The sequence below is a fragment of the Manis javanica genome, chromosome 7 (assembly GCF_040802235.1).
Source record: "Manis javanica isolate MJ-LG chromosome 7, MJ_LKY, whole genome shotgun sequence".
NCBI classification, from domain to species: Eukaryota; Metazoa; Chordata; class Mammalia; order Pholidota; family Manidae; genus Manis; species Manis javanica.
The window spans coordinates 66,707,798-66,730,921 of record NC_133162.1 but is presented as its reverse complement, the minus strand read 5'-3'; the positions used below and the strand labels follow the sequence as shown (position 1 = coordinate 66,730,921).

General features: G+C 48.8%; 1 protein-coding gene across 5 annotated transcripts; it reads left to right on the top strand.

The window, feature by feature from the left end:
- Positions 1–3,824: 3,824 nt before the first annotated feature.
- On the top strand, positions 3,825–21,300 carry MAT1A (methionine adenosyltransferase 1A). Of its 5 annotated transcripts, XM_037002768.2 has the most exons (11): positions 3,825–4,062; positions 4,250–4,490; positions 7,779–7,856; positions 8,698–8,820; positions 9,338–9,451; positions 11,623–11,735; positions 12,127–12,270; positions 16,525–16,743; positions 17,867–18,049; positions 18,393–18,526; positions 19,182–21,300. In XM_037002768.2, the coding sequence occupies exons 2-11, from the start codon at positions 4,397–4,399 to the stop codon at positions 19,282–19,284; spliced, it is 1,305 nt and encodes a 434-aa protein (XP_036858663.1). In that variant the 5' UTR covers positions 3,825–4,062; positions 4,250–4,396; the 3' UTR covers positions 19,285–21,300. The 5 variants fall into 5 exon arrangements, with proteins under 5 accessions (XP_036858663.1, XP_036858662.1, XP_036858664.1 ...); XM_037002767.2 differs by lacking the exon at positions 3,825–4,062 and having other exon boundaries at positions 4,148–4,490; XM_037002769.2 differs by lacking the exons at positions 3,825–4,062; positions 7,779–7,856 and having other exon boundaries at positions 4,148–4,490.
- Positions 21,301–23,124: the final 1,824 nt, after the last annotated feature.

Below are 23,124 nucleotides of genomic sequence, written 5' to 3'. Positions count from 1 at the left end.
TGATATGGGATGGCGGGCCCAGCTGGTGCCTAACTCAAAAGTGACATGACAGGGATGACTGCAGAAGTGACTGTCCATGGACATGGAAATAGAAGGGGAGAATTCCAAGGCACCATTAAGAAAGAGTTGATGCAGGCTTTGTGGGAAATTGAGTATGGATGATAAAGGATCAGAACTTGAAATAACCTCTCAGGATTTCAAGCATCAGCAGTTAGGGTATATGTGTTTGAGGAATGGGATGATTCTAATAAGAAAAGCAACAGAGTTTTGAAAACTAACAGTGCATACACAGTTTTGCATTATATGAATGTCTCTGAGTCTGTTCCTCTTCAGGTTACTCCTGGATCAAGGCCGGAGTTTTAACTCTTCTCTCTAATTTTGGAATCTTCTTCCTGTAATCTAGCATGCATTTTCCTGTCTGACCGAAACTCCCATTTTATTGCCTACTTAACTACTCTGAGTTGCAGCTCCTGGCTTGCCTGGCTTCTCAGTCCTCTACCTTCCTGCCCAGTTATTTCTCAGTCCCCCAGATGGAGTTGGCACAATGCTCCTCTGCACCACTTCTGTTGTGATTTTTTGGCTAGTGAAGTCCTGCCACCCTCCCACCCCAGAGCCTCTCTGTCTCCCTGTTGCCTTTTAAAATCCTGTAATTCTTCAGCTCAGGTTTTGTTTTATCCAGGAAATTTTCCACATTTCTTTCTTCCTTTTCAGAATAGCTATTATATTTGGGGTGGACTTTTTACTGAATGACAGTCACCACATTGCCGAAATTACCTAAAATTTTAAAAACATACAGTCTGAATTCAATTTTATCTTTCTTTCATAAATAAGTTACTCATAGTCCAGGATGACATATGTGGGAAGAGTTTGTGCTTCAATTAAATTAATGAGGGCAAAAGAAGTAAATCTTGAAAATATTCCATGTGGTTAGAGGGATTTTCTCACTGAAGTTTAGAAATGTTGGCACCTAAATAGCGTTGTAAGGGTGGATCCAGTGTTTTAGGTCATCAAAGCTATTCTTTTTTCTGTCTGTGGCATAGCGCTCAGGCATGGCAGTGCAGGGGCCTGCGAAGGGCACCATCTGGCCAGGTGCTTTCTATTAGTTCTTTCTCATGGTGTTACCTGGGATCAGGTGCCTTGAGAGACCAGTCAGTATGCCTTACATACACTGCTTGTTGGAAATATCATCCTCCATCTGGTATTTTATGTTTAACTGAAAGTGATTTTTCATTGTCAAGTTTCTCCAGAGGCTTGTTGGCAAAGCTTCAGAGTTGAAGGTTGCTGCAAGGAAGTGAGATGTGCTGTGGGCCTTTGGCATGTTGGATTGTACCTCAGTAATCCATGGGGCTGGGGGGCAGCAGGGAGGAGGTGGGTATTATTAGGACAATTCATGCGTAAGGGAGGAGGGGACAGTCGGTGTGTAAGGGAGGCTTTAATTTGAGTTTAAAATGGCAAATCAGGGCTACAAAGTCCTTGTAGATTCAGCTCTCTTCGTAATGACATCTTTACCAAGATCTGCCAGTTCTTTCTGAAGGGGACAGACTGAAGCTACTATTTTAACTCATAGTCGAAATGCTACTTTTTTTTGTTTAACTGTTAAAATTTATTACAAAAGGGAAATCTTTTGGCTAGATTTCAGCCAAAAAATGCAAGGAGACAAAAATCTTTTATCTCATTACAAAATCATTTCTATCTTTTTATAAAACACATTTTATCTTTTTACAAAAAATATATTTTTGTAAGTAAATATTTATATTTTATCTTTTTACAGAAGCATTTTATCTTTTTACAAAAACATGCCAATGAATAAATATCTTTACTGCAGCATTATAGTGATATCAAACAATTAGAGAAGTTGAAAATGTTCACCTCTTATGGAATGAATAGTAATTTTATGGTACATCCTCATTGTGGGATATTATTTAAGTGCTAAAAAATAATGTCTATCAGTATGTGGAGATATAAAAGGAGGATTATAGTATATTGTGAAAAGAAATGATGCAGAATAACATATATCATCTATTTTTGTTCAGAAGAAAATCATGTACATGCACATGGAAGGTCATTAGGCAATATTTTATTAAACTCTTACTGTGTACCAGCACTATGTTGAACACTCATCATACCTAATGATCTCATTTAGTTCTCACAACAACACTGTGAGGTAGGCAATTATTTAACCTGCTTTACAGATGAGGAGTCAGCAGTTTACAGAAGTTAGGAAGCTTGCCCCAGGGTACAGAGTAGATTAGCGGCCAAACAGGACACCAGCCCTGAAGCCTACACTCCCAGCCGCTGTGCTGTGTGTGCTTCTTGTTAACATTTATCTGCGGAAAGAATGTAAGGTGGTCTGGTATTTAAGTAGGGATGTCATATGAAACTTGTACATAAGCTGGGTACTGAATTAGGTGCCTTTCAGATCCTTCCCTGAATTTGTGTCCTGGCTGCAGAAGCCTCCTGCATCGTGTTCTGAAAGGGCCACTTCCCAGTACAGGACATCCCTCCATCCCCATGTGTCTTTGCCCTTTGATGCTATCATTCTTTTTGGAATTCAGAGGACAGTTAAGCTGTTGTTGGGTGACCTCTTACTAGCTGTGGGAATGTTGAAGAGTACTTGATACTTCAGCTTCATCTTGTCCTTTCAGAACATAATGGCTGTAGTTCTAACTGCTAGCGTAACCTAGGTCTGCAGTTCACATTAAACATTAGCTCTGGGTTTGAAACCAGTGTACCCAGAAGAAATTTACAAAGGGACAGAGATGTTGAAATATTTTAAGTGTAAACAGGAGGATTCCTGTATGCTGACAAGGACAAGGTTGTGTCCTCTAAAGTCCCTGTTTGATTCCTCATTATCTCATCCCTTCCCGTGGTCTTTCTCTCTCTGTACTTCAAGCAGTCTTATGTCCTAGTATTACAGTTCACTCTTTGCTAAATGCTTCTGTTTATAATATGTATATGTAAAAATCTCTTACTTTACCCCAGAAGAAATCACTTTAATATAGTTTTAATTCCCTGTAGAGATAGTACTACCACTGCTCACCAGTTGGCAAAATTCAAGATTTGGAGTACCAGAGAAAAATGTTAAATGCTCATAAGTATAGAGGGGATTTGGTCACCAGAAATGTTCATTGGGGCTATTGCATCCTACCCTTTGCTTCCCCCAGTCCACTGTCTGATGTGTGAGGTTTTGGTTGATTACTTTTTATTGTATTCAGTGGGAACTGTTTTCTCCACCCATTCTCATTCTCTGTGATCTCAATTCCCTATTGTTCCTTAGGCTTGAGGATGCAGCTAGATCTGAAAATGGGAATGAAATGAGAGATGCTGTCATTTAGTGCATGAATTGGTTAAAGATATAATCCTATCTACTTTTCTTGGTCAAAGCAACAAAAAAATGCAGGAGTTTTGTCAGCAGGATGTTTATTAAGTATATAGGACTGAATATATAGATGTTTGATTTATGATATGAAAGCTTTGGGTTACTGCACTCTGATAATTTCCCTGTAATGAATCTGTCTCTCAAGAGTTTTTCTAAAAAACGTCGGTTTCTATAACTTGTCCAGATGCTTTTTAAACATCTTGTTTGTTAATACAACTGCCAGTGTCTTAGAGAAGTTGATAGTTTAGGTGCTTGCTATTAGCAGAAAACTGTAAGCTCAAAAGCTTTTCCTCTCAATGAATCTTGTGTAACATCCAAGCTGACTCAGGACACAGGTGCATGTTCTTGCTCTGAGAAGGTAGAGGAAGGGGAAGGGCCCAATCTAGACAAGGTGTGGGGGAAGGGGGGGACCAACAGCAAAGGCCGCCCTCTGCTGCTGTCTCAGCCCAAACCTTACCTCTGGGAGAGAGGAGCTCACTGCCTGTTGGATCCCAGAGTGACCCCAGAGCCCCAGCTTCCACCGTGGGATGTTCACCTTAGAGAGGCATGGAGATCAGCAGCAGAACTGAAGCAGAGTCCCAGAGGAGCTTCAGTTCTGCAGAATCTATACAGTCTTCTTTACCAAGCATTGACCAGATGCTTAGGGCTTGGGATATCAGAGCTCAAGACTGACATTCCTCAAGGTAAGGAGACCCCTCCCTCCCAGGAAATGGACTCCTCCAATTTTCTCACATGATTATTCAGACACTTTCACTTTTCCATATATAGGAGTCACTCAGGAGCAAGCTCTGACCAGTCGAGGGGAGTGACACATCCGTCCTCAGTCCCTCCCTTCTCACCCATCCTCACCTTACTCTCATGTGTTTGCAGGCAGTTAGGCAGAAGTGAGCCTTGTGGCTCTGCCAAAGACAAGCCCTGTAGATTTAAAGGAAAAACACAAAACAAAACACAAACACAGGCAAAGTCACAGCATTAAAGTCTTTGCCTTGAAGAAGCTGAGTGGAGAAGTGTGGAAAGATGAATGGACCGGTGGATGGCTTGTGTGACCATTCTCTAAGTGAAGAAAGAGCCTTCATGTTCACATCGGAATCTGTAGGAGAGGGACACCCGGGTAAGTAGGTTGTCCTGGGCCAATGGCAGCCTGTACCAAGGGAGTCACTTTTACTAGAGGCCTTAAAAACAATTTGTTAGTTATTATAAGGGTTCTCTGGAGGAGTAAGATAAAGTAATTTTTATTGTATTACTTTGTAGTTTTGTAAAGCAGTCACTTACACAGATGATAAACTGTATGTTAATGAAGCTGAGGGTCCTATTGCTGCCCACCATCAGCATCTCAGCATGAGGGGGCTGCAACAGAAATTATGTTGGCTAAACATGTTATACATACAAAACGTATCATCAAATATAAATGTATGTATATTTTATATATTATTAATGAGCAACTTACATTAACAGAGAATGTCCCCTAGAACAAGACTAAGTTTTGCATGTGAAAGACTGTGCAGTTCAGAAATGAAGAGCGGTGCATTCTACTGAGTGCTGAGATAGAGCTCTAGGCCCTAGAAGTTCCAGGTATATTATCTAAGAGAAGTAGAGATGACTTTGTCAAGAGGAAGAAAATTCAAGCATTTGTTTTGGTCCCTGAAAGGCAGGTGGACTGTGATGAAGGGAAGTGATAGAGGCTTCCGTGGCAGCAGTGAGGACCATGATCAGAGCCTCAGGTTCTCAGATAATGGTTCTCAAACTTCAGGGCATCAGCATCACACAGCGGGCCGGTGCAAACCAGGGTGTCGGGCCCCACTCCCAGAGTTTCTGATTTAGTAGGTCTTGGGTGAGGCTCAAGAATTTGCATTTTTAATAAGTTCCCAGGAGAACCACTGTTCTAGTAGAAGCCTGGGGCTAGACACACTGATTTATGTAGTTAAGCACTTCTTCAAAATTCATTTGAATATTTAGTGTTTTTGGCAACTAGTCACCAAATCTACCTCTTCTTCATCTTCCTCATCCTTGTTCTTTTCAAAGAGATTGAATTTTCATATCTTATAACTCAGCTTTAGATAATCAGTACACTCACTACTCCTTCCATATGCTTTAGTCAGTGGTTCTCAACTGGGGGCGATTCTATCCTTATTCCCCCAAGGGCATTTTGTAATCTCTGGAAACATTTTTGGTTGTTACAACTCTGCGGGGGGTGGAGAGTGATATTGGCATCTCAGTGGATAGTGGCCAGGCATGCTTCTAAACATCCTGAATGCACAAGACCATCCCCCGACAACAAAGAATTTTCCAGTCCCAAATGTAAATAGTGCTGCTCTTGAGAAACCTTGGCTTATGCTAAGTTTTGTATGTGATTTAGCTCAATTCAATTTGAATGACCACTTTCATTGTGCCTTTAACTTTATAAAGTTTCTCGGTTTACTGTACTCATAAACTAAGATTCATTGCTATGTCTGACCCATTCTGCACAGATCCATGGTTTATGAAGGTCATTTATAGGTTAGGAGAAGGATTTGCTCCACCTGGAGGAAGTGGGTATTTTGGCCAGTGGGCCCATCATACACAATGTGTGCTCCATGGACAGAGAAGGAAAATTCCAATCAGTCAGTGGTCTTGTTTACTTAATGACAGCCCTTCAATTTGTCTGATTCTCCTTTCACTTGCTGCTATAAATGAACTGTCCAAATTAGTCAGTTTCTTCTAAGGCTTGGTGACTTTCTGCCTGTCATTCCAGTGCTGGATTCCTTTCCACCTGAAGGGTAAAATTAATGTTTCTCTTTCAACTTCCAAGAAAACCAACCATTGGCTGTCTTAAAGCTGCTAAGTGACATTGATAGAAATTTCGAAAGTCTAAAGAAACTGTTTAGAGAGGGCCTCCTTAGGCATTATTTTAGTCTGTGGAACTATCTTAATACCCTTGCTTAACTCTAGTTTTATCCCTTATATCCCTAATCCTGTTTTCCTGTGTGGATTGGGAACATGTGACCTTTGTCCTTTAAACAAGCAGAGTCATCCATGGTCAGCTTGTGAGTAGCCCCTAGGAGTCCTAATGGGTAAGCCTGAAGTGGATATGTTAGCACAGCAGGTCCTCATTAGTAGGGGTGTACAGAGGCTATAGACTCAGATAAACCTAGATTTTCAACCAGGCTCTGCCACTGGCGGGAGGATGGATAGAAGACCTCAAACATATTTAGTGGCAGTTTCTGAAGGTAGGATCAGAGAATTCACCTTTAATGGCAGACTAACATTTAAATTACATTAATGTTTTAAACAATGCACTTTTGAGAGAGAAACTACTTGATTCTGGATCTGGATTCTTAATTTAAAAACTAAAACACCCCGGCACCCCCAAAAAAACTCCCCAGACCAAAACAACAGAGGGACACAAAGAAACTTTTGGAGGTGACGGGTATGTTTATTACCTTGATTGTGGTGGTGATAGCATAAGTATATACATATGTTCAAACTCACCAAATTGCATGCAGATGTTTTACATACCAATTATACCACAATAAAGTTGGAAAAAAAGACTTATTAATCTAGTACAAAGCAGACTCTAGGGTTATTTTAAACTCTAAATGAGATCAATGTATATAAATAGATGTCACTTTTATTTGTGAACATTGAAAGATCCCATAATCTCAAAGCAATAGTGGGTTTGTCCATGGTGCCTTTTAGTGGCCCACATACTCATCCATGTAGTGTTTAAGGCAAAGAGTAGAAGAATAAGACTAAATCATAGCTCATGTTGAACTTTTGTCAGTCCCACCTTGACTGAGGGAGTCAAACCCATTATTAGAACATCTAGCCTTCAGGAGACTGTGGGACTGTGGGGCAGATCTGGGAACTGTTTATGGAAATGTTTTGCACCACAGCAATGATGCGTAGAGGGTCTCTGACAGACCTTACCAAGGGAGTCATAGACCCGGGCATGCATGGTATTTTATACACAGCGCACTGCGTCTCCTGGAGCCTGTAGTGCAATATATCTGTCCCGCCTGGTTTTACATCTTGGCACCTAACCTTACTGACTTTATTAGCTATTCTAACTTCTATTTCTAGGACTTTTCTAGATGTTACACTTAAAGGGAATATGTTGAGGAATGAGAGACTTCTTAATAAGTGAAATATATTTGTGTATATGTGAATTACTTCATTGTGTTACAATAGATTTTGGAATGTAGTTTACAGGGAATGCTTTATATAATATACATCATCCAAAATTAGGCAGAAATAGTAGAAATAAAAATTTCAAAATATTTCTATTTTTTAATATTTGAAATATATCTTTTTAGGTAGGTGGGTTTGATACATAAACTAACAAAATAACTAATGATTTTAATATTTCAGTTTGTTATACCTAATATTTCTGTGATTCCTACACATGCTCATGCTTGTCCAGATAAGATCTGTGATCAGATCAGTGATGCAGTCCTGGATGCCCATCTCAAGCAGGACCCCAATGCCAAGGTGGCCTGTGGTAAGGAACACCCAGTCCCTTCCTGCTGGAGACCTAAGTGGGCAAGGCTTGAAACCTTTGCGTATGTTGAGGCCCTTGGCCAGCAGAGTCAGGGACTCCAGAGACTGGGAGACCCCAGAGCTGACTGTGTCTGACTCACTTTACTGAAGGAATCATGGGTGCAGCCAAGTCAGGGTCTTAGCAAGGTCACAGGTTAGGGGTGTCCAGCATGGAGCCCAGAGTGCCACCCTCCTCACTGTCAGCACCCTGTCCTGTCTGCCGCACAGAATGGCCTTCTCACTCCAGTGCCACTCTAGCCCCTGGGTTGAGCACTAGAGAGTCCTGTGCCCCTCTGAGGGTAGACTTCACATTGAGATCTTTGTAAATAGCTGGAGAGAGGTTGGCCTGCCTTGATTCTATGTTCAGAATCCTACTCTGTAAAACCTGTGGTGAAGTTTTAGCAATAAAGGGGCAGGAGAAGCCTCACATATGTTGACTGCATTCTTTATGATAACTGCATAGAGCCACTGTCTCATTTTAATCCACACCACAGTCTTATTCTTCATCTATTAGTTGAGGAAATAGAGAGGCTACATAAGTTGTCCAAATGCACAATTGGGAGGTGATTGCTACGAAAAACACAGGTGTGGCCAGTTCTTTCCAGAGCATAGTTCTCAGGCAGCATTTGCAGATGGTCAGCACTTAAGCTGGGATTTACTCTTTTTATTAGCACTATTATTTTCTTTCTGGAATCCATTCCTTGTAAGGTTCTTTGTGAGTCTCTTTTTCAGCTTGTGAGCCATCTATGTATTAAGCTTCCCTTTGGGGGCATGTGGCCACTAACTTCTCTCTTCCCTGACAGAGACAGTGTGCAAGACAGGCATGGTACTGCTGTGCGGAGAGATCACCTCCGTGGCCATGGTGGACTACCAGCGGGTGGTGAGAGACACCATCAAGCACATTGGCTATGACGACTCTGCCAAGGGTGAGGGCGGGGATCCTGGGTGTGAAATATGGGTGGGTCTCTGCTGAGAGATCCCCTGAGGCTAAGTCACATCTGAGGCTCTCTGTCTTCTGGAAGTGCAAATATCACCAGAACGAAAAACATCCTGGGCCTGCCTGTCAGGGTCCAGGGGTCAGAATCCATTTCATATCTCCATCCGTTATTGACTCTGGTCTTTGTTAAGGTCCTGCCTTCTTGGTGCTGCCAAAGGCTTTGGAAGAGAAACAAGCACCAAGTAAAAGGGGCTGCGCTTTGCTGGGACATGTTCTCTGCCAGGCATGGGTGCCGGCTTCCTCGTATGCAGCCTCTTACTTGCTTGAGGAGCTCTGCCGTACTTACCATGCAGATCAGGAGACTGAGCTTAGGGATGTAAATGATTTATGTAAGTCGGCACAGTGGGTAAATGGTTGCCGCATTTGAGACTCCTGTGCTTTTGCTAAACTATGCTGCTTCCCATCACAGACAAAGAGATGACAGTCCAGAGCTCTTGTTCTCACAGCAAGTGAAGGAGACAGACTGGCTGAGGGAGGCTCCCATGTGGGACCCTACAAGCGGAGACGGGGCCCCAGCCCCAGCAGGGGTCAACAAGGCGCGAGCACTGTGATCAGGTGGGGTGAGTGCTGAGGGCCCCGAGGCAGACCCCACATCTAAGACTGCGCGGGCCAGGGAGGGGCCCAGTCTGGAGGGGTATCAAGGACAGCACACAAGGGCCAACTGCTGAGGGCCTGCGTACAATGACATCCCATTTACTGGTCGTTCAGGGTGACGTGCAGCATCCTGGTGGGTCAGGGAGGCTGGATGATGCGCTGAGCCTTTATAAGTGAGAGTCACTCATTGCATGAGGGCACAGACTCACAGAAGCTCAGGGCCACCAACCTCTGACTTGCCTGAAATACTCACCATTGAGTGCAGGTTACATCCCCCGTGCAGTGCACGGGGGTATTCATAGAGGAAACACTGTCCTGGAGCAGCAGCTTCTTGACATGTCACCGCACAGACCCTTCACCCAGTTCTCCCAGGAAAGCTGATTGTTTACGTACATATAGACCTTCCTCAACAGCAAACCTTGTTCTGCATTAGGTAGAAAGGAATTTCCCAGGAGGTAATGCCTGCTAGAAAGGGAGAAGTGAGAGAACCCAGCTGTGCTGTGGGCTGCCTGTCCGTGGGCCTGTGCCAGGTGGACAGCGTGTGATGTCATGGAGGCAGCAACCAGGCCTGTGGCTGACCGTCCTCACTGCTCCTGGCCACGGAGGTGCTGGGCTTACTGCCCTATCCAAGCCCTCTCCTTGGTCCCCCAAACTCCTCTCTTTGTTACCCTAAACTCCAGTGTTCCAAATCGGTTGGACCCTGATTTATTTTCAGCACTGGATTTATTATTTAGACAGTAATTAGGTATAGTGATAAATGTTTCATTCAGAATTGGTGAGTCCTTGGCAGCTCTCTAAAGATTGTTCACTGGTTTTTGCTGAATGCAAAGATGATTTTTAATAAGACATTCACTGGGAACAGGAAGCTGCAGAAGACAAAGGTGATGTGATGGTCCCAGAGTGGGGGTGTTTACTGGCATTAAATGCTGCAGTATGAGGTGCCCAGTGGTGAGTCAGGGGCATAGGGGGAATGGAAGGCAGGTGCAGGAGGGTCCAGGGACATTTACTGACAGCTAGTCAGATTTGGGGGTGTGGAGATCAGTTGAGGAGGAGCATTCTAGGCAGAGAGACTTTGTGGGGTAGAAAAGTCATGTTTAAAGCTACCCCCAAGTTCCTGTTGGCTCAAAGACTCCAGCGGGGAGAGACTAAGGCATTTCAGTTTTACTTCATTTGGCAGTAGGTCCTCACTTGAAGCATGTGCAGAAATAATAGATTGGGTCTAGATTTGTTTGTTTGTTTTAATAAACCCATTCTGGCAGCTTGGATAGAATAGACTGGAAAGGTGACAGTTGATCTTGTGGTGGGGTCTCTGAACATTTTAACTTATAAATCACATGATCTCCATAGCTGAGCTCGGCAAAGCTGTGAGCCCCAGCAGGGAGAAGAGCATGCTGTCTATGCACAGCAGCTTTCTCGTAGGCTGCTTGGGCTGGGCTGTTCCTAGCCAAGACCTCTTGAGCCAGTTCCCAGCCTGCTGCACCGGGCCTGGGAGGACCAGCCTTTGTCTCTGTGCTGAACTTCAGGAATGGGCAGACAGGACCTTGGCCTCCAGAGGTGTGCCTTCTCTTTTGCATCAGGCCCTGTGCTCATCTTCAGATCAGAGGACTCTGGCTCTGGAAGTCTCTTTGGAAAGTTCATGCGCACTGTGTTTATTCAGTGTCTTTAATACTTGGATTAGACATATACCTGGGCTTCTGAAACACAGTGTTGGAGGGCCCTTGCTTTTCACTCTGCAGTGATTTTTAACCTGGGTCCTGGGGGCACCCTTGGGAGAGACTAAGAGGATGGCAGGGCCATGAGTCACCCACCTGCTCCTCAGCCAGGGCAGCTGTGGCTGTTATCTGGATTTCATACTGCAGTTCTGTGCAGGATATATATTTTGATCAAGGTATAATTTAATGTAGCAAACATAGCAAAATCCATGGAGAATTTTCTTCTACTAGAGCTCCATGCAATAGTATGGGAAAGGTACATAGCCTTCCCCATCCTGGGCCTCAGCTCTGGGCCCAGACAGACCCCAGCTACTTAGAGACCACCTACCCCAACACTAAATGCCATGTCAGGATGTGAGTGGTTCACCAGGAATCACAGCCACCCTGTCTGACGTGTGTTCAAGCCTGCATTCCCTTCTTCTTAGGCTTTGACTTCAAGACTTGTAATGTGCTGGTGGCTTTGGAACAGCAGTCTCCAGATATAGCTCAGTGTGTCCATCTAGACAGAAACGAAGAGGATGTCGGTGCCGGGGATCAGGTAACTGACTGCTGTACATGGGTGCTGCCTCATGAGCAATGCTGAGGAGCTGGCTGGGGAAGTTCATGTGGGATGGGTTAAGCAGAGTGTGGGGTGGAGCCCTCATCCTAGCCTGAGTGCTGGTAGGTACGTGCCTCAGGGCAGTGACTTGCGGGTACAGTAGGTTGTGGAAGGCTGTGGTCCCTGATGCCTGAGTTAGGCTGGTCTCCCACTTCTAGAGCACCAAGAGGGCGACAGGGACCAAGATGTCCTCTCCACAGGCGCGCAGTGCAAATGTTGCACACACAAGCACCCACACACGTTGGAATGCCTGAGAAGTGCTAGGCTTGAAGGAAGTCTTTGCCCTGTTATCTGAAGTGGGTGTTGCTCAGTCAGCCCTCTCCTGCCGCAGGGCTTGATGTTCGGCTATGCCACTGATGAGACAGAAGAGTGCATGCCGCTCACCATCATCCTGGCTCATAAACTCAACGCCCAGATGGCAGACCTGCGGCGTGCTGGGGTCCTGCCTTGGCTGAGGCCTGACTCTAAGACTCAGGTGAGACCCTCTTCCCTCCTGTGGAGCTCCCGACACACGCCTTTTAGCACCTCCAAGTCCTCTTGATTCATGTCATTGTAAAAATCAAAATGTTCAGTCTGAGCAATCTAAGAATTGTTGATTTTGAAAAGAACTATTTATTTGAAAAATCTTCAACTTTAGGTACTTCCCCCCAAACATTTTATAAGAAAAGTCTTAAAAATACAGAAAAATGGAAAGAATACTTGATTTTTTTTTCCTTCTTAGCATAAATTGACTCTGGTAATGTGATTCTCTGATTTCTGATGCACACATACTTCGTAACAGGTTTCAGGCTTTTGGTCACTGCCCTCCCACACGCAGACGCACACACGCACACACACAGGTCTCCATATCTTGAGCAGGACCTGGACACAACACTAACAAGGACGGTCTGCACCTCACTGTGTCCCTTTTCCTTTGTTTCTCATAAAAAGGCTTTACCTTTACTGGTTTTGACTCTCGTCTCCATGGGCCCTGACCTCTCTGCTCCCTGCAGTGTTGAAATCCTCCCTGGAGCCTCTGTGTGAAGGCCAGCAGTGATGCAAGTGTCAGCACACATGGAGGCCCTGCCTGCCTGCACATCCCTGCCCTGTTCCTCCTGATGACCCCTATGGCCCCTTTCCGTGGGGCTGCTTTCCCTGGTTCCTCTCCCCCATGCCAGTAGGTTCTTGCCACTTCTCCCATACTCTCTCCCGTCTACCCACACCTGGGGGTCATTTTCACCTCTGCACAGCTGGTTCCTACATCTTCCACCTGCAGGTCTCTGAATCACCAGCCCCATTTCTTGTTTATTATGCAAGCAAATGTGCGCAAGAGCTCGTTGGGTGCAGTTGCCCTGTCACCACCTCCTCGTGGAGCACCAGCTTTGGCCCAGTCCTGCACAGTACCCTGCCCTCTCTGCATCGTCTGCCTGTGCTCCAAGTTCCCCTACAGGGCAACCCTTCTGCTCCAGCCTGTTTCCAAGACCAGGGCCACATCCAGGCCATGCCCTCCCAAAGATTCTCCCTGCCTGGAAACTCCAGTGAATTCCCTTGGGCTTCACTTTTAATTTCCTAATATCTGATCTGAATCCTCCACAACTTTCTACTTCCTACAGGTGGTGGGGACTGGGAGGGCACATGTTATTCTGGTATTCCAAGCCTTTTATGGTCTTCCAACTTCACCTCCCTCTGCTCCCCTCCCTGATCTTTGCTTCATGTATATTATTTCACTCATGTTCCCCTTATTCCAAAGTGCTTTGCACCTGAGTTCTCACCCTTCACCTTACTTGGAATCTTTTTCTGGTTCCCGCCTGTCCATCAATGGCCAGTAAAGTGTCCACTTCCTCATGGTTTTCCCTGGTCACCACCAGGCAGAGACTTCCCTTACCCTTGTACTTGGAATTTGGCACATGTGGTTTCATAGCTCAGCATGGTTCATGTGGCTTGTCCCATTGCTTTAGCTGCTCAGGCATGCATGCTTCTCACCCCCAAGCCTAAGGCCACACTGGGCAGAGGGTTGCATATTGGCTGTACCTCGGCAAGGAAGTGCATTTGCAGCCTAAAGGAAACCCTTCCTTGGGCCTTCTGGTGTTATCCATGTGACCAGTGAGTGGCAGGTACTGTCATCAGCATTCCTTAGGTGTTCTTTGAGACTGTGGGGCAGGAGAGCTAAATTCTGAAGGTAGGGATGGAACCAAACGAAAGGGGCACACAAATGGCACACCCCGCCTATCCTGTACCAGGGCTGTGCTGTGATGGGAAGTAGGGTGGAGGGAGAGTCACAGAAAAAGAAATCCTAGAACATGGCTGGAGGAAGAGTGAGACACAACTGAGCTTTATTTTCCTTGCATGAGAGAGGGCCTCCTGCCCCACCAGCCGATGGGAAAGGCTGCCTTCATCCTGCTTAGTAACAAGGCTTCCCAGTTCAGGAGGCACCAGGACTGGAGGGGGCAGGATGGGCTCCTTCAGGGCTTCACTTCCTGCAAGAACACACTGAATTCTCTTAAAAAGGCTTCTTGGGCTACCGAAGTCAACCTCACTGCCCTGCCGCAGGCTGACCCCGAGCCCACTGGCATTGGAAAGGGTGTGGGTTTGCCCCTCGGAGATCTCCCAGAGCCCCCGTGCTGGCCTCTGGGCAGCCTGACTCATCCCAGGCAGCTGCCTCATGCCGAGGGGCACTGTGCCAGGAACAGTTTCTAAGCCTTCTCCTCTAGCCTGTTGGTAAATGTTGATAGGTGTTTCATCATCTAACCAGAGTGCTGGCTGTGAACAGGGTTTGTCTTTCCACCTGAACAAATTCTCGCTGCTGATATTGAGAGAGGGGCAGTACGGGTGGCTATTTTTGTACCTGGTCAGAGTTCTGTTTTCCATGGTATGTTTTTCCCCACATCTTGCTGACATGATGAGATAAGAGCCATGCTTGGAGCCCCTTTGCTCCACCAGAGTTCTGTAATTCTGCAAGGCTGATGCTTGAGGTCTGCAGCAGGCAGAGTGGGAGCCCGAGGGATGGGGAGCAGTGGAAACACCTCCTGAGGCCTGGTGCAGGGGGTCTGCTGCTCCTGGGAGCCCTCGCCCCGACTGCAGCTCTGCCCACAGGGCCCTGTGTACACAGCCCCGCACAAAAGCGTTGCTCTCAGTCCTCAGACGCTGGTGCGCATCTGCCCATCTCACCAGGAGCAGGCGTCGCATGGGCAGGGCTCTTTTCTCTTCCTTCTCCTGGGCCCCACCCTATTGCTCTTTGGACCAGGCAGGATGCCGAATAGGAGTTTGGTAAGGATCTGGTGTTTGATGGATGTCTCAGGGGCTTCAGGCAGGCCGAGACCTTGCTGCAGGCACAGCCCCAGGGAGGCTCTGTTTGCTGCCCTGTGGTCCTGTCAAGGCGCTGGGGTACGGAGTAGTTCTGTACCAAGGCTGTCGGACTCAGCTAAATCGCTGCAGGCCCCACACACCCCATAGCCCTCCAGGCACTGCTCCTGTGGGTCCACATTGCCTTGGTTATGGGGTCAGGATTCCAACATGTCCCTCAGCAGCTGAGTGACAGCCTTCTGCTAGGCAGAACCCCCATACTAGGACAAACAGCTCCAGGCTGTGTATCTTGACCAAGGTGCTATGTCCTGGAACCTCAGCTTTCTTGACTTTAAAATGGGCCCACCAGCAGCTTCTCATAGCTTTCAGCATGGCTTTTTGCAGAGAAGCGCGAGCCATCGATGGGCGTTTCTTCCCAGCCTCACCTGCCATCCTTACTGCCTCGTTCTCTCTCCCTCTGCAAGCCCGGGGTGCCCAGGCTGCCCTCCTTTGTTACCAGTCAGGCTGTGACATTGGGCTCGCTGATATGTTAGTACAGGATGGTGTCTACGGAGAAGCATTTTGTCTGCACTGCTGTGGGAATGACACACGTTTTTGGATCAAGAAAAAGCAGAGTTTGGCTCTTTGGCTTTTCACTGACTGGTGCGTGACCTCAGACCAGTTGTTTCCCTTCTCATAGCCTAGTTTTTCTCATTTGTAAAGTGGAGATGACATTGCCTCTCTTTCCAGGAAGGCTTAAATATTAACTGATAGTGCATAGAATGGCACGGGACTGCCCCGTGCTGGCGGGTGTGAGTATCAGACCTGCCCTGTGGCCTGACCTGCAGGGGTACCACAGGCAGGTTGCTTCCCCCCATGTGCTCTCTGCCTTTCCTTTCTTTTCTGAAATGCCCAGAGGCTGGCAGTGCTGCTGCTCCTGCTTGCCCAGGCACCCTGTGCAAGTCCTCTCACTCTGTCCCTGTAGCAGGCGAGTCCCCTGCCCCTGTACACCGACAGAGCTCCTCCACTGAGGGGCTAGGGCAGCTGGCGTGCAGCCCACAGACTCCTGGGTCCCTTGGCAGGAGCTGGGATACCTTAGCCCCAGGCTGTGGAGGGTCTGGAGAGGACCGTGGCCAGGGGCACAGTCACCGGCATCCAGAATGTCTGAGATAGGAGGAGAGGAATGTAATGGGTCACAGATAGAAAGGAAACTCTTTAACACCTGGGTCTCCTCCAGGGGTCACTAGTTGTGGTCACAGGTGGGAGTAGCTTATGCCTCATGCTCAGTCATCCTGTAGCACTAGGCAATTATTCAAATACAAGAATACACCAGATTAACTTTCCTGGAGGCCCTGGGAGGACTGGAGTCCCCCTTTGGCTGCTGGGAGCTCTGCCTACCTCCTGGCAGCGACATGTCCTCAGCTCAGGGCAGGTCCTCACAATGTCTCCTCCTGCTTCTGGCCACCAGGTGACAGTTCAGTACATGCAGGACAATGGCGCGGTCATCCCTGTGCGTATCCACACCATCGTCATCTCCGTGCAGCACAATGAGGACATAACACTGGAGGAAATGCGCGAGGCCCTGAAGGAACAGGTGATCAGGGCCGTGGTGCCAGCCAGGTACCTGGATGAAGACACCATCTACCACCTGCAGCCCAGTGGGCGGTTTGTCATTGGAGGTCCCCAGGTATGCCCTTGTCTCTGAGCCAGGTCCTGATTTGCCTTTGTTACTAGAGCTGCTTAGCAACCCCAGCACAAGCACAACAGGAGGTGGGTTTTTGTGGCTCAGCCAGGTCTGGCCCTGAACAAAATGTGAAGTCAGCTCCGTCTCCATGGGGCCTGCTATGTATCTGTCAGTACAGGAGCATCAGGCCATGTCCCCAGGGTGCTCCACTCAGTGCTGCTGGCCCTCCCATTCCAGATGGGTCCTACTTGCCCAAGCCACCCTCTCTCCCTCTAAGGTGCCAACTCACCATTGCAGACAGCCGGACCGTCCAGCTGGCACTTACCAGCTCTTTGCCACAGGTACCTTCAACTCTGTGGGCAGCAAGGTGGGACATCTGCTGCCCCCACTATCCCCCTACAGGAGTAAGGAACTGGAGAGGGCAGAGCCCCTCTGTGAGGCTGCTGACCGCTGCCAAAGGGACCTCAGCTGTGGTTGTGTCACCCCAAAGCGGAGCCCCCTTAATAGGTTCTGTGGCCCCATGCAGTGTAGAAACACAGGGTGAGAGGAAGGGAAAGCTTCCCTTTTTTCTCGTAGGACTTGTCAAAGCCTAGAGCCGACAGCGCGGCCGCAGACCCCAGAGCAGGGGATACAGTACTCAGATTCCCCCCAAATCACTTAACGTTGAGCACCCTGCCCTCTGAAAACATTCGCACTGACTGGTGTTGCACAGAGCAGACGCTGGAGAACATGTGCAGCCTGGTGTCATGGGTGGCCCAGCCGGGGCCACAGCCGGGGTGTGTTTATCACAGTGCAGCTCCTTCCTGGGGTTGGGTTTCTCCATTGCACTGACTCAGAGAAACAAAGGCCTTGGGCCTCCAGAGGACCTCCAGCCCATCTTCACTCTCTGATGAGGCTGTGACAGTTCACCTGACTTCCGTAACTGGCCAGTGACTGAACTGGGGTTAGAGCCCAGGATTCCTGTCTGCCTCCCAGCCCAGGGGTCTTTGAAAAATGCCCACAGGCAGCATCAGGGCCCCCTCTCGCAGTTGTAGTGCAGTGGCCATCACGGTGCTTCAGCCTTCTCCCAGCCATCCCCCGCTTGCATTCTAATCTCCTCCCTCTGTCTCTTCCTTTCTCTTGGCAGGGGGATGCTGGTGTCACTGGCCGCAAGATCATCGTGGACACCTACGGTGGCTGGGGGGCGCATGGCGGTGGGGCCTTCTCCGGGAAAGACTACACCAAGGTGGACCGCTCAGCAGCTTATGCCGCCCGCTGGGTGGCCAAGTCCCTGGTGAAGGCAGGGCTCTGCCGGCGAGTGCTCGTGCAGGTGGGTCTGGCCCATCCGACCCCAGCTCCGCCCTGAGAGAAGACGTGTTGGCAGGGCGGGAGGGTCATACTGCCGAGGAATTGTGACTATATGTTTTGCATCTGGGCACAGTGGCCAGTATCCTAAAAACCTGGGGGAGGGAAAATAAGTATCTTCAAGGAGAAGGGTACACACAGAAAATATGCACTGTGAGGATGGCAGGGATTTCTAGGCAGAGGAGGTGAGGGGAACATACTGGACCAGAGAGGCGTGATTCCAGCTGCTCCTTCCTGTGGACACCCAGGTTCTGTGAGGGGTTCCCTGCACAGAGGCCTCTGTCCCTGACTTTGGTCTCTTCTGAAAGGTTTCCTATGCCATTGGTGTGGCTGAGCCACTGTCCATTTCCATCTTCACCTATGGAACTGCTCAGAAGACAGAGAGAGAACTGCTGGATGTGGTGAATAGGAACTTTGACCTTCGGCCTGGTGTCATCGTCAGGTACAAGTTCTGCCCCGCTGTTACAACCCCCACCAGTCTCTCACCCCTAGAGGCTCAGCTCAGCTAAAGGGAAATGGAAAGGATTTGCGGCTTCCCAGAAGCGAGAGGGTCTCTGATCTCTGGGCCCAGCACAGGGCACACCCAAGGCAGGCTGTCAGGTCCTCTGGCTGAAGGAGGCCGTGTCAGGTCCCTGCTGGCCCCACAGACACTGACTCCACAGGGCATCTGAGCAGGTGGGAGGATCTTAGGAAAATGATAAGGCTGCCTGCTGAGAACTGAGTCCACAAGTCTAGTCCCATCTGCTCCCATCTCTGATGCCTTCTGGAGCCTTGGGTACTGGTGTCAATCTGGTCAGCTCAGTGGGTGGAGGGGAAGGCACAGGGAGGCCAGAGCTCAAATCTGGGCTCCCTGTGGTGCCTCTGTGTGATCAGGCTGTCCCTGAACCTCTGGAAGCCCCTTTCCTCAGGCCCACTGACAGTCACCTCATAAGATGTGGTGTAGCAGAGAAAGGAAGTTTATGGGAAATTGCTCCGAGTGGTGACACTTCACACAAAGACTGTCTTGGTCTGTTAATTCTTCCCATGCTTGAAATTCAGAGAAAGAAACTCTGTCCCTTTTCCATTTAAAATGGCCTTCTTTTCTGATGACTATCCAGGGATCTGGATCTGAAGAAGCCCATCTACCAGAAGACGGCATGCTATGGCCATTTTGGAAGAGACGAGTTCCCGTGGGAGGTCCCCAAGAAGCTCATGTTCTAGAGCTGGTGGGTGCAGGGCCTGGCCTCGCCCTGGGGGCACCTGGCAGGCCGCTTTCTGCCTCCAGGATCCTCTCCTAGATTTCTCAGCCACCGACTGCTCCCTGAGGAGTGCCTTCCCCACCTGTGGCCCCCTCCTGGGATCCTGGCCCCTCTGAGGTAGCCCCATCCTGTCATCACTGCACATGGCAGGGGGCAGGGGCTTCCTGATCCTCGGGATCCGGTCTCCTCATGAGCATAGTCACCAGGCCCTGCCTTTCCCTCAGAACAAGTCAATGTTAATTTAGTGGAAAAACTGCCCCTTTCAAGAATAAATCCCCTCGCTTACCTCCCCTGCCAGCCTGGACCCTGACTAGCACCTCCCGTCCCCTGCATGTGCCAAGGTCAGCACATCTCACAGACCTCAGGGCTCTGCTTGGGCCTGAACACGCCGGGTGTGCCCTTCACATCTGCAGCCAGTACTCTGAGCCAGGGCCTGCAAAGGCCCTCCCAGGCTGGGCATCTGCTGGGGATGAGAACAGGGCCTGACGTCTCCTAAGCATCTGTGAGGTGTGAGGGACTGAGGCAATGACTGATTTCATTTCTTCTTTACTGCAACCCGAGAGGTAACACTTCCTGTTATCCCACTTACATATAAGGACACTGAGGCACAAACAGCTAGGTGACTTCCACAAGGCCCCACAGCCACACCTGTCAGGGCCTCGACATCAGTCCTGGAACTTTGACTCGGGAACCTAACACCCTCACCCCCATCTCACACTGGAAACAGGTCTGAGCAATGACAAAAAGATTGAAATGAGGCTGTGGCTCTGTCCTGAAGACGCACGGTGGCTAGGCAATAGGGGATTAGCCTACTGGCTCTTGGTGAGCCCTGGACAATGATCTGCAAAGTTAGGACAGAACGAAGGACTATTTCATTTGCCTCATTAATTTGAGAAGACAATTCAGAGTGAGCTGGCTATCCTGACCCCTGGGGTGGGGCTTTGTTTGGGAATAAGAAGAAACCATGTAATCCTAGCCCCTGATCACTCGGGACATGCAGGGCTTGAGTTTTGTGGACCTCTTTCCAAGTCCAGTCCAGTCCTATTTGGGCTTCCTGGAGCAAGAGAGCAGCTTGTCTAGCAGGTGGCTAGCAACTTGGACAGAGGCCGGGACCCTGTATCCTTCAGGTCTCTCTCTTGGCCCTTTATGCCCCCCGCAGTCTGAGTGCTACTGGAGTAAGTGGGCGAGTGCCTCAGATGCCTCTTCCAAGAAGGACAGGCCTAAGGCCCAAATATCCCATGTGAAATAATGGCTAGGGGAGGGTGTGACTCCTAGTGGGGAACAAGTTGGCTGCGACTCAATGAGGAGAGTCTGCCTTTGTCAGGTGGCGTCTGGGGGCAGGTCAACTCCTGAGAGACCTGAGTGGTGCTCGGCATGCCAGCCTCCTGGAACCTGCACATTACCTCCCTTTCCATCTGTAGCTGGCACTACCTACCTGCACCTGGGGCTCTGACAGCATCGCTACCTTCTCCCTGCTCCCTGGACCAAAGGCTCCGGCAGGGGCCTCCATGGGCCCCAGGAGAACCCTGCAGCCTGGGCTCTTTTCTGGGGCACACAGTGCTAATTTTGGCTGGGGCAGTAGCCTAGGAAGCCTCATCTAGGGAGCAGACAGCCTGCATCTAGGGAGCAGACAGAAGCACAGAGACCCTAGGCCCTCACTGTCTCTTTAGCACAGAAGGAGGGGCCCAGTTACCATAAAAACCCAGAGCTCGTATCTGATACAGAAGCACTGGTTCCTGTGGGGCTCCTGGGGACTCAGGGAGTCTCAAGTTCCTTTCAGGAGAGGGGAATATAGGTTTGCAGGCGCTGAGTTCTTCTGACTTGGGCCATATTCAAAGTGAAAATTCAGAATTTTATGCTTTCCCTACTCCCTAGAGAAATGAGATTTTTTTTTGTCACCATTGTTTATGTGACACTAGAGCTTTTATTTGTTAATATTTCCTAATAAGACAGTGAATAAAAACAGAAGGAACAACTACTCTAAGCTTCACTTTTGTCTGCAATCCCTCTGAAACCTCCCCTCTGAGTAGCATAACCTGGGGCCCCCACCCCCCAACAAAGTGGGTGAATGCCCCTCAGCCTTCCCCACACCCGGGGCCATCTGTTCCCAGCTGTGGGGCTCATGCAGCACGGACAAAAGTTTTCTCTTCCACCAGCTTCTGTGTTAGGTCACCACATTGTTGTGCCCTGCACCGCACTCTGCAGAGGCGGACATGCTTCAGAACCCCAGGTCACCTGTGGACAACAGGCCCACGGGGGTAGGAGTGTGACCAAGGGCACCTGGCTGCCAGGTGGCTCCGCGGACTTCAGAGTGCTCTCAGTCACCACATGGTGCCACCTGCAGTCCTCGCCTGCCCTTCCTACCTATTAGCTTCAGTAAGACTGGCATGCAGGGGCACTTGGGCAATGCTTATTGAACAGTTGAAGAAGTGAAGTCAAATGAAACGAGTGAACCAAGGAGTTTGGTCTGCAGAAAGATGAGCCAGACCTTTAAATGGGTGCACATTTCCCTGCCACGCAGATTGTGAGGAGAATTAGCAGATGGTTGTTCTGATTAGAAGACCACCCTGTGGTAGCCCCAGGAGAGGAAGTCCCAAGGGCTTGTCGATGCAGGTGGGGAGGTGGGGCCTGCACTATTTCCCACAAGCAGATGGTGAGGAAAGGAGTCCGCCTCCAGGCCAAGGGGAGAGCCTGTGTGGGAGCCTTGATGAGACCCTGACAGGAGAGAAGCTGATGCAGGGTGCCCGGGAGGGCCGACGTGCAGAGAGACCTGGGAATGCGGCACAGAGAGGAAAGGAAAACCAAAGGCCAAAGGCAGGAAGCTCCTACAGACGTGTTTGAAACAGAATGTGTGTCTTGAGAAGCCACTACATGGGCTGTGCAATGAAATACTTTCCCTACAAATAATACACATTTCGTAAGAACACATACAAACAGAAAGATAAGCATGAAACATTGGAATGCTAGCCTCTGAGGGAAGGTGTTCAAAGAATGGGCTTTATAGGCATGAAAGGCCAAATAGTGAAAGCAAGAAGGAGAAGCAACTTATGAGCCGTGAAACCTTCAAGTACCAGAATGTCACAGTAACCATCAGCAGGAAAGGAGATGGGGAGGGAGCAGCCGGGGGTGCAGGGTGGGGGAGAAAAGCCAGGAGAATGGGGTGGAGTGACAAGTGAGGACAGGATTTCCAGGAGGAGGAAGGAGTCTCCTGTGTGAGATGATCCTGATGGGTGGGATGGTGTGAAGGCCATCAGCCAAATGGAGGTCATCGGTGACCTGGGCAAAGGACAGTCGTGTGGCCATATTCCCCACCACAACTGCAGTCCTTTAGTGCCTTGCATACATTCTGAATAAAGTTTAAGGGGCATGACTAAGCTGTCAGTGTCCTGCATGCCCACCCAGTGGCCGTCTCTCTGCCCTCCTTCTAGGCTTCTCTCCCGGCCAGCACCCCTGCGCTCCAAACTCCCTGCCTGCTTTGGCTTCCCCAGACATTCCTGCCTCACAACTTTTGCACATGACATTCTTCCTCAGATACTCTGCCCTGTTGTTGAATGGATGTGCCCTGTTGTAGGTTTCAGATGAGATTTCTGGGTTTCTGAAAATCCCCTTCCTTGATAAACCTCCTTTTCCTACTCCCTTCCAGTTTTAGTTGCTCGTTTGGCGGTTGACCCAGTGTGTAAATAAGTATTTCTTTATCTACTTCCTGGGGCCCCATTCCCCTCATGACCCCTTCCACACCCAGCCACTGGCCCTTCTCTTCACAGGGTGGGGCCTTGAATCCTTTCAGTCTCATTTTACAAGT